Below are 15,607 nucleotides of genomic sequence, written 5' to 3' on the forward strand. Positions count from 1 at the left end.
GTAACCACCCAGTACAGTCAACGAAACGCCTGAGATCCCCTTCGTGCCCCGCCCCCACCCAACGTACAGGGACAGAAATGCTAATAAGAAAGAAAACTCACCAGATGTGCATTCCCCGGGATCATTTGTGCTGCCGTGTGCTTATGGACTGCTCAGGGGTCAGGAATAAGTCCTGACTTTCGGAGAGAACAGACACCCTGCTCTCCTGCACCCTGCTCTCCTCAGCTTCCTCCTCCTCCTCGTCCACGAAGTCCTCATCGTTGATCATGGACCGTGACCTACCGGAGGTATCAATGCTGCGGGCAGGCACCGTGGTGGGATCCCCACTGAGAATTGCGTGCACCTCATCATAGAACCTACATTTTTGGGTGAGGAGCCAGAGCGGCTGTTAGCTTCCCTGGCTTTCTGATACGACTGGCGCAGCTCCTTGATCTTCACGCGGCACTGCTGAACATCCCTCTGGTGTCCCTTCTCCAGCATACCCTGGGATATCATCCCATAAATGTCCAGATTTCTTTTGCTGGCCCTGAGCTAAGCCAGAATGGACTTCTTGCCCCACAGCCCAATGAGGTCTAAGACCTCTGGTCGACTCCATGCTGGAGCGTGTTTGGACTTCGCAGTAGCCATGCGGAGAACAGTGACAATGCTCTCTCCACACTGGCAGCACAGGAAATGAAAATTCAAATCTTCCCGGGGCTTGAATGGAGGGGACTTTTCCTGCTAGTGTGACCACTGAGCAGCACAGCGCAACTGTCCAGAGCAGTCAAAACGGGGCATTGTGGGATATATTCCGGAGGTCAATTAATTCGAATCAAGTTCCATTGCGTCTACACTGATACTAAATCGACTTAACAAATTCGAATTAGGCGCGACGCCTCTTGCGGAGGTGGTCTTATTAAGTCGATTTTACAGGCACCTTAATTCGAATTAAGAATGGTGCCAGTGTAGACGCGGGTGTAATTAAGTCGACTTAAGTGACTAAGTCGACCTAAGTTGCCAGTGTAGACTAGGCCTTAGTATAACTTTCTATGGGTGATGCATCTGAGTATTTGGATACGGATATTTAAAATGTACTGTTAAATTTACTAACCCTGATTTGGGATATTATGTATTATATCCATTTTATGACTTTTTAAATCAAACTTGCTGCTTTTGGATCATTTATTAACCCATGTTTTAGATAATTTTAACAAGTTTTAATAAAATGTGGAGAAGACCTAAAACCTTATTTCCAACCTGGTTGAACACTGGTTCAACAAGGCAGACTTATAGCTCCAGTTTTCCAGGTGTGATTCATATGTGCAATGATAACACTTAGCTGTCTAGCTACCCAATGCTGCAGATGAAAAACTGGAGGTTGATTTTAAAAGGCTAGGGCTTTAAATACAAATCCTGCTTTTCTCCCACGCAGCTCCCCTGCTCAGAGCTCAGGGATGGGTGAATCCATTCCTGCAGACACATGCCCATTCTCTCCCTCTTTTACCTCCCTACTTCAGGATAGAATTCCTTCCCAACATCTCTCACCAGCATCCATTTGGCTACCTGGGTTGCCGATCAGTCTTAATTGTTCAACATGGACTATTAACCAGTTTTCAATACACTTAAATAATAGTTTAACTATTCCAAGTCCATGTGGTAAATAAGGAAGGGTGATTTAAAAAATAAAATGGTACACTTCAGTTTTATTTGTGGTGTCAAATGCTGCCTAATCTGTTAAACTATCTGTTTCCAGATAGTTGTAATGCAGAGCGGTGAGGTACACAAAGTGGAAATATTTTTTAAAGGGGCAAAAATAGATTTGATACAGTTAATATTTGGAATATTTTTTAAAATATTCTTATCTCGATATTCTTGCTTGGCAACTGTTGCTTTGAATGTCTAGAATAAAGACAGCATGCCTACCTGAATGGCTAGAGACGTTATCTGTAATGCAGATATCAGACAATAGTGGAAATGGATATGAAAGAGTATTTAAGCACCAAAATTAAAAATAGCTTCATGTTGTGTATAGCTAGTGGTGTGCTTGAAAACCACTACAAGCTAGGCAGCAGAGCAAAAACCCACATACGGGAGCTATATTTAATAGTCAAGATCACATTTTCCACTTTGTGGTGGATTTTTCATTTCTGGCAATATTTTACATGAGTATATACAGAGTACTCTATGTCCAGATTTCCGTCATTCAGTGAGCCTATGGATCTGTAATTTTAGAAAGCAAGAATTCTCAAGTTCCACATATATATAGTACAAGAAAGAACACTTTAAATGTTGCCTCAGTCTCTAAAGCACTGTACACAATTATATCACCAAAGGCATTGACACTGAATTGCTAGAGTTCCAAGAGCTCTGGTTCAGTGAAAATGGAACTTGCTATCAATAATTTATATTGCCATAAAAGCAGCAGCACTGATCCTTTGATGCTTTTAGGCATAAATAGAGAAATGGGGAGGAAGGAGGAAAAAAATCAGCTGAATTCCCAGCTATTAAATTTATTCTAAATTTCAGTGGTTAAAATCTAAAAAAGCAGGATTCACTCACCCAAGAATTCTTGGTTCTTTTACTTGTACTGAGGTCATTTCCCACTTAAGAAACAATTTGACTAGTCATGTCTCAATCTACAATATCAGATATGCATTCTCTGTTTCACATTTGTGAGAAAGGAGCATAAGCAACCAAGCTGCAATTCTAAATACATTCACTTTCTATATACAACAAAAGTGAACCAGACATCACATAAACCTGGGCTTTTGGGCTGGATTTCCCATTTCTCATGCACCAAGAATTGTTAGAAAAGAACACCAGTAAATTCATGCTATCCCAGACTATAGCATACACATTAAAGTTCGCCAGCTCTGATTTCAAAAATCATAATTCACCTTTAAAAATTAATTCAAGCCAAAAAGACTGAATTATCTATATATCACACACATATATACAAGAAACGGGAAGCAGGCTGTTTGCAATGTCAAAGTGAGAGAGTAGCACACCCAATAAAAATGATTCTTTACTCCCACAGAAGATATAGTAAAGACCTCCCCAAAAGAAAGGTATTAAGGAAAGGAATACAATAAATAATGTGCATTCACTTCACGAATACATTTCACAAAGGAAACTGTGCGAGTTAAATCTTTATTTCTAAGACTATGTTCAGACTGACGGTGGCAAAATCGCCGCCGCCAGATCCATCTTTTTTGATCGATTGAGCGGTCAGTGAGAGCTGTTCAATCGATCAGGAAGTCGACTAAGTAAGTCCACCCTCTCAAGTAGCTGACTCAGCGCAGTGTGAACAGCGCGCAGAAGGGAAGCAGAGCAGTCGACATCAGTTACGCAAACTACACTGCGTAGTTTGCGTAACTCCCGTCGACTGCCGCCGAATCGCGCGGTAAGTGTGAACCAGCCCTAACTTTTCAAAGGGAAGAAAGTTGGGAGCTGGAATATGTCCATGTTTCATTACAGGTGTGAGTGCAATGTTCTAGACTTATCACAAAACTAAGCATCTCTGTCTCAGGTGAACTATAGCAAACAAGTTAAAAGAACCAATTTCATTTTAAAATAACTGAGGCTATATTACTCCATAATTTACTTAATTACTACATATCAAATTGAGTAGCATATTCCACAAATAGAGGTTTCACAGAGTTGTCTTTCGTGTCAATGTATTAAGAGAACGTTTGATTACTTATATATTTCAATATTTAGTTATCCTAACTTGTTAATAACTTTAACTGTACTTTGAGTTCTGCAACGTACAGTACTTATGTAACGTAACGTCAAACATTGACCATGCAATAACTAAACTGACATTCTGCATCAATGTATCACACCCTCCTGGACTCAGAACTGCACATGATAGACTCCCCATAACCTGGAGGGATTAGGGATCCAGGAGGTGCCGCTCCTTGTCCCCACCACATGGCCCTTGTGAAAAACTGCAGTGGGGAACCAGTCAGTCAGACTCCAGCCAGCAGGAGCACAAGCAGCCAACATAGGGAGCTTTGGACATTTCTGGTAGATGTACATGGAGTTTTGGAGCCCGCGAGAGCAAGCCTCCCAGCCTGAGTCAACAGACCCCCCTCTCACAGCCCTTTAGGCTTCAGACCCCAAGCTCCAATCTGAGCCGCAGCTTCAAAGAGCTGTTTACACAGCTACTTTTAGAAAGCTAGCGCGAGCCCTGCCAGCTCACGCCTGTCAACCTGGGCTGGGAGACTTGCTCCCCGGGCTTGAAAACACTGTGTAAACATACTGTCAGAACTCTGCACAGTTTCGACTGGTCTTTCTTTGCCCTGTGCTGACTGACAGTTAGTGCCAACCTCTCCAACCCACCTGCCCTTTACAGTCTCTTCACCTCAGCTTCACTCCACACTTGCCCTCTTATACTCTTCTCCCATGCCCTGTCCCCCTCACCTCCTCTTACCTTTGAGCTCAGCTATTCCTAAGTAAGCCCCTCCCTCCACCCCCACCAAAAAAATAAAGGCAATAACATGAGGTTTGCTGCCATCACATAGTTCACTCTGCTTGTGTGTCATACTCCCTTCCCCTACTAGATAGGTGTCTTTACACATGGCCATTCCGTTTGTACAGTGCCTGGTACAATAGGGCCCCACTTTTGGCCAGCCCTTTGCACTACCGTAATAAACATAATTAACAGTAGTAGTATCAGATTACACTTTTCTTACAGCACTAATAAGTTATCCATACTGTAACTACACTTAAGACTGCTGTACACAATTGTACTCACCAACTCCATCAGGTCTCTTAACTTTCCAATTTCTTCTGGAATGGATACCAGCTTATTATTACTGACAACCAACACTTTAAGCGGCAGGTCAAACAGGTATTTTGGCAACGCTGCTAAAAGATTTCGACTAAAAGAGAGGAGAAAAAGATTAAATTGAAAGAGTCTCCTGGAACTTGATATGAATTCCCAGATGCATAATATAAAACATTCTTTCCATTCCAGCAGATACTAAGTACGCAACAATACCTCTCGTTCACATTTTAGCTGTGTTCCCCAGGGTAAATCACTTACATGAAAAAGTCTGCCTTAGCCAAATAAATTCCATGTCCCCATTCAATTTGAATAAATGAGGTTCTAGTGTAAATAATTTAGTCTTCCAGCAAAATGACCAACACAGGGAACAAGATGCAGTTATAAGAAAATTTCAACACCTTGCCAACCCAGCACGTACAAGTAATGTCAAGTGAAATGGGTTTAAGATAAAGCAAGACAAAAAAAGCAAACCCACTGACTTGTACTTGTCTACACTTGAAATGCTAGAGCAGAACAGCTGCAGCACTGCAGTTGCACTTCAGGGTCCACTACCTATGCTGACAGCAGGGGTTCACTCATCGGCATAGGTACCATCTCCCCAGGAGGCAGTAGCGAGATCGATGGAAGACTGTCTACATGTGAGTTTAGCTTGGCTTAACTCCACTGCTCAGAGGTGTAAATTTTTTTAATCCCGAGCGACATCGCTGGATCAATCTAATTTTCTAGTGTAGACCAGCCCTCTCCCCTAGGGCTTGCCTTCATTCCAATAGTCAGTTTAATTACTCTACTCCAGCTAGTAAATGTTGCAGATCTAAGTTTACCAAAAAATTCCTTTTTCCTGCATTCAAAAAACATGGTTTTTTAGACATTTTCAGTTTGATATTCAGTTAGAAAAAATGTTAATGATACTATGTGCAAACACAGTGAAAGCACCTTCCTATTACAATAAATTTAAAACTAAACAGATAGCAAAATAATTCTTCTTTCCCACTTCATTAAGTTTTCGTGAAGCCTTAAGGAAAAGGCTCTATTTACTTGTTTAACAGTTACATAACAGTTTCCGTCATTCCACTACATTCAGCATTAGAGATTAAGATCACTTGCCTGCTCTTGTGATAGAAACATGTGTGGGTGGGCCAAACACACATAGTTTTGTAGTCAGTACTTAACTACTGCCCTCCCACTGAAACATGTGAAATGTTCAGGATGGGGTGGCAAGGACTTTCAGAGTGTGCAAAAACAGGGCAAGGCCATTAGAGCGTTTAGACAATTGCTGCAACAACAGAGCAATGCTTGGGTATAGATTTTTAATATTAACTACCTAAATTAGCATTTGTTTCACTGTTTGTGGAGGTTTCTTCTGCATCTTTCACTGCCAGAAACACACAGAGAATTGTGCTTTGCTGCTCTTCGCACAGGAAAAGGACTAGGGTATGTCTACACTAGAAATGTAAGTTGACCCATATATTATGTCAACTTACAGCCAGCTCACTAATTACTGCGATGGTGCACGTCCAAACTCCCCTCCTTGGGTCGGTAGTGCACATCAGCAGCAGGAGTGCTTCCACCGACTTAGGAGGGGCAGTGCAGGGACCTGAGAGCCCTGATCTCTCAGCTCCAGGCAGCTCCCTGCTGGGAGCCCGGCTGCCCCACAGGGCTGTCCCCCCTCTGCTCCCCATTGAGAGTGGGGGAAGAAGCTGCCTGGTCTTCTCACCTCCCCATTACCTGTTGGTAGTGGGGGGAGGAAGGTGCCCACGGTCTCTTGTCCCCGGGGAGTGGGGTCCAGCTGCTCTGGCTTCTCGGCCTCCCCTGCTGCTCCTTGCAGGAGAAGTGAAATTGACAAGTCCAGCTGCCTGGGCTTCTCACCCCAGCTCTCAGCGGGGGTCCAGGGGCCCAGGCTTCTCACCTCAGTTCCCAGCGAAGGACTCAGCTGCCTGGGTCCAGCCACGCAGCTCTCTAGCTTCTGCTGTGAAACTGACAAAACAGCCAACAGCAGACATAAGTAATGCAGTGGCTACTCAGACACTGGTTCGACCTAACTATACCGACATACGCCATATGCCTCTTGTGGAAGTGGAGTTATTATGCAGTGTAGATGGGCACTTACATCGGTGGGAGGAAGGCTGCAGTGCAGACACTGACATAATTATGTCTATGTAAGTTGCCTTCTATAGACCTAACTGTGTAGCATAGACCAGCCCTTAGAAATTTGGTTTAAAAACAGTGTAGGTCTCTTGGATGTCACCAGTGTTCTTAAAACTTACACAAAGCAGATCATTCTTACACTGCAAATTTTCCAGTGCATAACTTTCTAAATATTCCTTCTTGTCTGAAATTTGGTCCTGTGTACTACATCTCTAAGAGCTTTTGCATAAATGTCAACTGAAACTAGGAGTTAAAAAAAAAGATAGAATATGGGGGGAAAAAGCACTGGAGGTTTCACGACATGATTATTTTTCCTGAGTCCTCCCTCTCAACCAAGTCACCTCGAACTTGACAAGAACAAATGACTGATGGTCACAAACACCATATGCAAAATGTATAGCAGACGGGATCATTCCAGAAGTTTTTAGGTGGTCAGGGACCAGAATTTGGGCATACTGTGGAAACGTCTGAACTGCACATGGGAAGGTTACAGTTTTCCATAACGACCCATTCCATACATACGTATACAGATTACATTTTTATAAATAAGCCTTCCCGTAAAGCTGCTTATTTCTTTTCCTTCTTCTCACAGGATCCCCTATTCATTTTCAGTGATACAGTCACCTTTGTCACTATTCATTCATGTGCCAAGTCAGCAGAGCCTTCTGAACAAAATAACCCAGCTTCTATAGCCTATTTCCAGCCTTCATCGACCTTTTTATCTGTACAGCACCAGAAACAGAGGAAACTTCCATTCGCTTCCCACATAGTTCGCTTCTGCAATTTACTGTTTGGAATGTGGTAATACACTCAAACTCCTCTCATGGAGGAACAAGCAGGAGCTACTTGACCTACAACCAAACCAACCAACTATTGAACAATGTTTAACAAGTGAGGAAAAGGAGGGAACAAAAGGTAATCAAGGTCCTAATGAGGATGAACGCCATTTTTCCTGATGGATATCTAGGGATTATATACAGACCAACAGGAAAAAGGGTTACTCACCTTATATTAAGATATGTTAACATCTGCAGATTTTTGATGGCTTCAGGAATGGATTTGATGCAGTTGTGATACAAATTTAAAGTCTCAAGTGGCGCAAACAGCCAGACATCTGTAGGAATTTCAGTAAATCTGTTCTTTGAAAGGTCTGAAACAAAAAAAGAAAAGATGATTTTCTAAAAGTCAAAAATTCACCCAAAATTGAAGAGATGCACAAAGGTAATTGCTGTCCTTGTCATTTTCCTACATGATTAGGTGTTTGGTTTTACAAACTTCTGGAAAAAAATGATCATAATGCAGATTTTGATCATTAAAATAAAAGATTAAAGCCTTTCAAAAATAAAAAATGGTGACAGATACCAAATGGTTAATGTATTTGATTATAAACTTATGCTATGAAAAGTGACAAGAATCTAAAGTTATGCTACGCTCTACTCCTACAAAGAAGTTAGAAATATTCATCTTGATTTTAAATGTCTTCTCAATTCTATGTATTTGCTTTTCTCTAATTTTTTCTCTTCTTAGGTGCAACAAGAAAACTCATCTAACAAAGGACAAATGGATACTTACATTTAACATATTACAAGACAATGGAATGATTTGTTTCCCAATTGTAACACAGTTACATTAGAACATAATGTTCTAACATTGTTTCAGGATACCAGCAAGAATAAAAGCTAGGTAGACAGAACTTATCCATCCGTTAAAATTATTTTAGTAGGTTTATCATGCCTTTCACCTTAAGCAAAAACAACTGTCATGTTTCCCATTTAAGAACTACTAATCAAATAGTTCAAAACAGAATAAAATCCAGACAAACTAATGCCAGGATTATTTTGGTGGGCAGAAGAGGGTTGTAGTTTTCACACATTCAAGTTGCAATGGTGATGTTTCAAAATGTAAGCCATCACTTGGAACTAAGTGGCTGGAACAAATTAGTTTTGGAAATAAATGACTGCACTGCATAAAACTGAATACTACAGACTATATGAAAAAAGCTCCCATACCATAAAAAAGTTGCCACAGTGACTTCATCAAATCTAAGTTCTCAAACCAAGTGACAGAATCAGTGCATGCCATCTTTGACAGGTGAGTACACTGTGTAGTTTTAATACACATCAATTTAAAAACATGGCATGAACCTTGAATTCCAGAAACAGTGATCAGTTAACTAACAAAGGTTTAAAAAAAAGAGATGTTAAGAATCCATAGCAAAAACAATAGTATACCATTAAGGCAAGTGACTGCCTTTGGATGGATCGGTAATGCCCTTTGAATCAATGTCCATTTTCACTACCGAATCAGTGATTTAATATCTGAGCAAAACCCATTCAGCTAATTAAATTATGAAAGAACAGTGAGTAGGCAAATATCCACCCAGAGAAGCACAGAAATGTCAGACTGAAAGGGACCTCATATAGTCCAGTCCCCTGTACTGAGGCAAGACTAAGTATTATCTAAGGTATCCCTGACAGGTGTTTGTCTAACCTGTTCTTAACAACCTCCAGTGACAGAGATTCCACAGCCTCCCTAGGAAATTTGTTTCAGTGCTAATGTGCTAATGTCACTGACCCACTACAAACCTGAGGAAGCTCCTGTGTTCATGGACAATGGAGATGTGGAAATACATGTTCTTTAAATTGAGGGTGGCGTACCTGTCTCTTGGGTCCAAGAGAGGGAATGATGGAGGCCAGGGAGACCATGAAGAACCTGTTTCTTGAGATATTTGTTGAGGCAATGCAGGTCCACGATGGGCCATAAACTCCCCTTTGGCCTTCAGGATTAGAAAAGTATCCCTCTCAAGTCTTGAGGAACCTCCTCTCTGGCCCTCACGCATAAGGGGGCTTGCACCTCCTGTACGAGAAGCTGCTCATGAGAAGGGACCCTGAATGGGGCTAAGGGCAGGAGGGAAGGAGGGGCAGATGAAAATTGGAGGGTGTAATCGACTGTTATAGTGCTGAGTACACAACAGTCCAATGTTATATATGACCATGCTGGACTGAAGGGTGACAAAAGCGGGGATGGATCCCGAGTCGGGACTAGAATGCTGTCCTCATGCATACTTTCAGAAGGCCTGCCTGGCCCCACCAGGGTATTTATGTGAGCCCAACTGGGAGGCTGAGGCAGAAGTTAGAGGCTGATTTCATTTATAGCCCATTCCCTCTCTTTTCTAGGGCTCCTGTCTGGGAGGTGCCAGAAATCTGGAAGGTCGCTGGGGCCTAAAATGCTTCCCGGAGGCCAGGGGCATGTAAAGGCCCAGGGAGCGCAGCACAGCCCTCGAATCTTTGAAGCCATGAAGCTCGGAGTGCGTCTGTTCATAGAACAGGGAGATCCCCTCAAAGGAGAGGTCCTGGACAGACTGCTGCACTTCATGAGAGAGGCCCGATGACTGGAGCCATGAACAATGCCTCACGGTGACCACTGATACCATGGTCCTGGGTTGCTGAGTCAGCCAAATCCAAGTATATTTGCAATGTGGTAGTCACTTGACTAGCAGATATCCAAGGAAAATAAATAAACTTCATACAAATTCTACATTATTCTGACTATGTCATTAAAAAGTATTTCATTCTCCATTACAATTTTATTGCTGACTATGTTCAACAGTGTGCTACATTTCAGAATTCACCTAAGAATCACAACTTGCATCTTCTTGCTCCTTCTATTGCCATCCAACCGCTGACAACATTATACCTCTACCTATGTTGGAACCTCCTTCAGGTCTCAGTACAGCACTTCTGTGATGTCATGCATGCAGCAAGTCTGTAGTGATTGCTTGCTCTGCAATACCTCCTCTGTCATTAGCTATCACTGTGACATCTGCTCTGTACCCTCTCTATATTGCCTCTCACAGCTGCCTACTTCCTCTGTAGGCTCAAACCCAATAAACAGCTGGGAAACCACTCAGACAAGGGGAGGAAAGAGCACTGGCCCCAGGAGCACCAAAAAAAAACCAAACCCCTTTTCATGCCCCCATCCATCCAACTGCTATAAGCACCCCACCAACCCACCTATGCAGGATTTCCCACCTCGCCAGCAGCCCAGGCACCATTTCCCATTCAGTTCAACAACCTCCTCCCATACAAATAGCTACACTAGGCACCCTTTTCCAGCTGTCCCCGCCCCACCGTCCCTAGATGACAGATGTGTGTGGGCATCCACAGGAGCAGATTTTCTGTTTTGGTGGGGGAGTTGAAATAGGTTCCTATCCCCCAGCCACACTTGCTCCCACTATTCAGATTGTTTGGGGTGGAGAGCAACCAGTGACTCACCTCCGAGAAACATCACATGGAACTGCCCAAATTGGTGCCCTCTGCACGCAAGGTATTACTTAAAAGGAAACAATGGCTCATCTAAATTGTTTAGAGCAAAATCTTGTTTGGCATTCTCATGCTGTATTTGAAATAGTAAAGCTATGCTTTTAAACACCAGGACTCCAACCAAGAAGAATTCTTTTGCCCAGAAAACAGCTAAAATTGCTTATTCGGCCTTTTTTAACAATCAATATTTCAAACTGTCCATCACACCATATAGTAAGTTAAATGGACTAATATTGTTAAGTAACAGCTTTTAGTGGCATTAATTTTGCAATGCTGCTTCCTGAAGTCTAGAACATGTGAAACTTGAGTGAACAATTAATTAGACAGATAACTAGGATCCCATCACCAACAATGAAGAGCACCACTGAATGAGGAAATTATTCATTATTCATTCTAAACTGAGTCCCACAAGCTTTTCCTTGATCATCTAGCAGCAGGCTTGGCAGAATTCTATTTTTATTTTTTTCTAATTTTGATGATTAATATCAATTTTTATTTTAAAGATTTTTTTCTATTTTAATCATTTTTGCAGTTTCTGGAAATTGGGGGGTGGGGGGCAGAGTAACCTTACCTACATCTTGTGCATGCAGGAATCAGGTGCTTCCGAACCTGCAGCAGCACAAGGAGACCTCGGAGCTCCGCTGTCAACAGAGTAAGGGAGCAGGTCCATGACAGCTGGGCTACGGAGGGCTGTCTACACTGCTGCAGGGCCCGTGACCCCTGATCTGGGCAGGTTCAAGGTGCAGAGGGCGGGGCTGCACTCCCGCCAAGAGTTACCGATAGATTCTTTCTCACTGATTTCAGTGTGCCAGCATCTCATCTTACCAACATCTACTGATTGAAATTGAATCCTGACAAGTCTACCAATGTGGCTGAGTAGGGAGCACGGCTAATAGTGAGTGGAGCCTCTCCTGTTCAGCTAGCACAAAGAAGTATCTTGAGGTTGGCAGCCTGTGGTTCTCAGGGCTCCACACAGAAAGACAATGAGAAGAAAAAGGAAGTTAACTAACGGTAAATATTTCACTGAAAACTAATACTTAACTGAAGTGAAATATGTTAGCAAAATTTTCAAAATAGTTTCAAAAGTATTGGGATTCTTTCCTTTGTTTTCCAGCCTACTGATTATCAGATTAGCCTTCACAAGACTATAGAAAACTTTTAAATTGTGTATGCAAGACATTTCCCCAGGTCTTTTTCAAACTGAATAACAAAATCTTGCTTTTATAGCCAAGCTCTATGGGGGTGGGGCAGCTGGGAGCAAAAAGAATGCACAGGCCTACCTACAAGCATTCCTAAGGGCAGGTCCACACTGCTGGCCATATTCAGCAGCAGTCAACAAGAGTTACGCAAGCTACACAGAGCAGCTTGCGTAACTCCCGTCGATTTCGTAACTTCCCTTCAGCGTGGTATCTCCACTGTTCTGCTCCAACAGGAAATGTGTTCCCGTCGACGCAGCACTATGCTTTTTTTGGAGGTCGTTTGAATAGATCGACTTTCAGATCGATTGAGCATGTCTTCACTGCTGTTCAATCGATCCGGGGAAAAAAAAAAAAAACCAACCAATCCATCTGATGGTGGTGAATTTGCAGCCATCAGTGTGTACATAGCCTAAAGCACCCATCTCTGGAACATCTAGGAACTCATGGTAGAAGACGAGTTGCTCCAAAACAATGCTGTTGGGCTCTTCTGCAATTGGGGCAGAGGGAAGTAAATACCTTTATGAAAAAGGGGAGGAGTGCACCCTTGCCCTGGATAAACAACATTCAGGCCAATATTATTTAGTCAGCCATTTGGGGTGGGTGAATGGGGACAGCTCTGGGCCAGAAGGAGGTGGGACACATACTACACAACTTATCTTATTGCCATTGCTCTGAATGGCAGCATGATAATTACCAGTGTTGCCTAGAACAATTTTCCTAACACAGCTTGGTCTACATACTAACTGCACACATAAATGCATGGTTTGTGTATAAAGCAGTAGTAATGACACATTAGAAGTAGAATATTAATGTAAGGATCTTGACATAATATGAACATTTGGCTTTTTAATACCAATTTTCAGTAAAGATCAAAGTAAAACCATGGTCCTACTGACTTCAATGGCCAAGATTTCATCCCAAGTTTTTGGAACAAAATAAGACCACTGAACATTAGGGTTTAAAATTAGAGGTGACAATTTTTACATAAAATTTTATGTGTTAAAAAAGTAACTACCTATACAATATATTTTCCAATATATATTTTTCATTCATGAACAATTTTTCTTCAAGAAAATAGCATATATAGCTCCAGAAGGCCCATATCTTCTTAAACGGGAAAACTTGGGGAAGAGTCCAGTTTATGTATTTCTTTATACCCGCCAGAAAACACATTTGTGTAAGGCTTTTTCTTAAATTGAACACTGTCCTTTATCTAAACTGACAAAATGAGGTTAACAGCTTCTACTCCCAAAATGCTGTTACAATGAGCTGTAAATTTACTCATAGGATTAATTCATTTGTTAATTATATTTAGGCTTGAAGAATTAGATTTTTTTAATCAAGAAACATCATTTCTCTCTCTCACACACACACGCTCTCTCTCCCTCTCTCTCTCTCTCCCCCCCCCCCCCCATTGATGATAATCAAAATTTCCAGATAGGCAAAGAAAGAAGAATGCTGCCTGAGAACAGAGAGTTTAATTTAATGATATATATTTTTATATTTTGACATGTGATGTTGACAATTTGTGTTTTAATGGTTATAAAGCTTTAACTTTTAAAATTTCAATGTCTATTGTCATTAAATAATTATAAGTATTACAGCCCAATTGTCCTTTAGCATAACCACCATATGCAAGGTGAGTAAAGTTACAAGTAAGTAAGTAAAACTAAGTAAGGCTATGTCTTCACTGATGGCGGCAAATTCGCCACCGTCAGATTGACTTCTCTGGATCGACTGAGCGGTCAGTGAAGACCCGCTCAGTCAATTCAGAAATTGACATATTAAGACCACCTTCTCAAGTGGCGTAGCGCTGCGTCGACAGGAACACGGTTCCCATTGGCGCACTGCAGTGAAGACGGCATGCAGAACAGAAGCAGAGAAGTCGATGGGAGTTATGCAAGTTTTTTGCGTAGCCTGCATAACTCCAGTCAACTGCCGCCGAATCTCGGAGGTAAGTGAAGACAAGCCCTAAGTAAAATTACAAATATTTATGCACCTAACTAGGAGCACGCCTTAAGAGTGTATTTCAGAGAATCAAGAGGAACACTTATTTTTCTGCCTCACAGTGAATTGCTGTGATTTTCTTGCTAGGTACTACTTTTTTGCATGCTTGACAGGTAGTTCAATCACTTGCACTAATAATTAAGTGCCACTGACGGTGTAAATCTATCTTGCAGTACTGTGCACGCACAGCTTACAATATGTTAATTTTTATACTCCTAACCGCTTTTATAGATTGATTTGAATATTTTGGGCAAGTTCTCCTTTTAGAAATACTCAGCTGTAAGTGACTTCAATGGAAATTTTATGTGCATGTATCTGAGACCCAGATTTGTCCCTTTATTCACATCAAGCATAGAAATGTCTCAAAGATAATAGTTAAAACTACATTTCAAACTTTATCTTAGATAAACAGATTTGTTTTTACAAGCAAAATCTTTTGGATAAAACACTAATTTAAAGTGGTTTTATTACCATAATTTAATGGACAAAATTAAATCTATATAATTAAGAAAAACAATGCAGGTTATCAGCATCACCCTAATTAACAAAATTTTCTGCTTACATGGGACTTTTTTTTTAAAAAACAGGAAAAAATGGAAGATCCTTCCTATTTAAAAATGGATTTCTATAGCTATGCTATTGAAAGTGTAGACCAATGGTTTTCTTTCTGCTATTCAAATGTACAAGACAGTGACACAATCACTAGATTACAAAAAAATTTATTCCCCAGCCAGTTATAATCTAGGTACATGCTGCATATTGTGCTTCAAGTTGGATTCTTCCTTAGCTTTTTACATATACTTATGAAATAAACTTCAACCTTGAATTATCTGTATATCCTTAGTATCTGGGTAGGGAAATAAGGCAGGAGTGGACAGGGCCCAAGAATTAGAATCCAGAGTAAGGCCTGGTCTATACTACAGACTTTTGTCGACCAAAGTCAGCTTTTGCACGAAAATAGTGGTGGGACACATACTGAAATCACCCCCCCACTGACACAACTCTCCTGATTTTGTGACAAAATAAAACCACCTTGACGAGAGGTGTAGAGTTTTTGCGCCAAACTTTTAGCGAGAAAGTGTCAGTGTAGACACTGCACTTGGTTCTGTCGCAGCAAATGGTCTCCAGGAAATATCCCACAACGCCCATCCTGATCGCTCTGG

The 15,607-nt window shown here is 41.5% G+C and overlaps 1 protein-coding gene across 5 annotated transcripts in view; it reads right to left on the reverse strand.

Moving 5' to 3' along the window:
* LRCH2 (leucine rich repeats and calponin homology domain containing 2) overlaps positions 1–15,607 on the reverse strand; it is a 90,553-nt gene that overhangs the window by 52,421 nt on the left and 22,525 nt on the right. For all 5 annotated transcript variants that reach the window (XR_010919678.1, XM_067547989.1, XM_067547988.1 and 2 more), the window contains exons 2-3: positions 7,922–8,066; positions 4,739–4,865 (exon numbers count right to left, since the gene is read on the reverse strand). Coding sequence is in view for 4 of the 5 variants with exons in the window: in XM_067547989.1 (XP_067404090.1) it covers positions 4,739–4,865; positions 7,922–8,066 (272 nt within the window). In the remaining variant the exon portion in view is untranslated. The remainder of the gene's footprint in view (positions 1–4,738; positions 4,866–7,921; positions 8,067–15,607) is intronic.

Source organism: Emydura macquarii, unplaced genomic scaffold (assembly GCF_026122565.2).
Source record: "Emydura macquarii macquarii isolate MOO-44397 ecotype Brisbane River unplaced genomic scaffold, CSIRO-AGI_Emac_v2 contig_1253, whole genome shotgun sequence".
In the NCBI taxonomy this organism is placed as follows: Eukaryota; Metazoa; Chordata; order Testudines; family Chelidae; genus Emydura; species Emydura macquarii.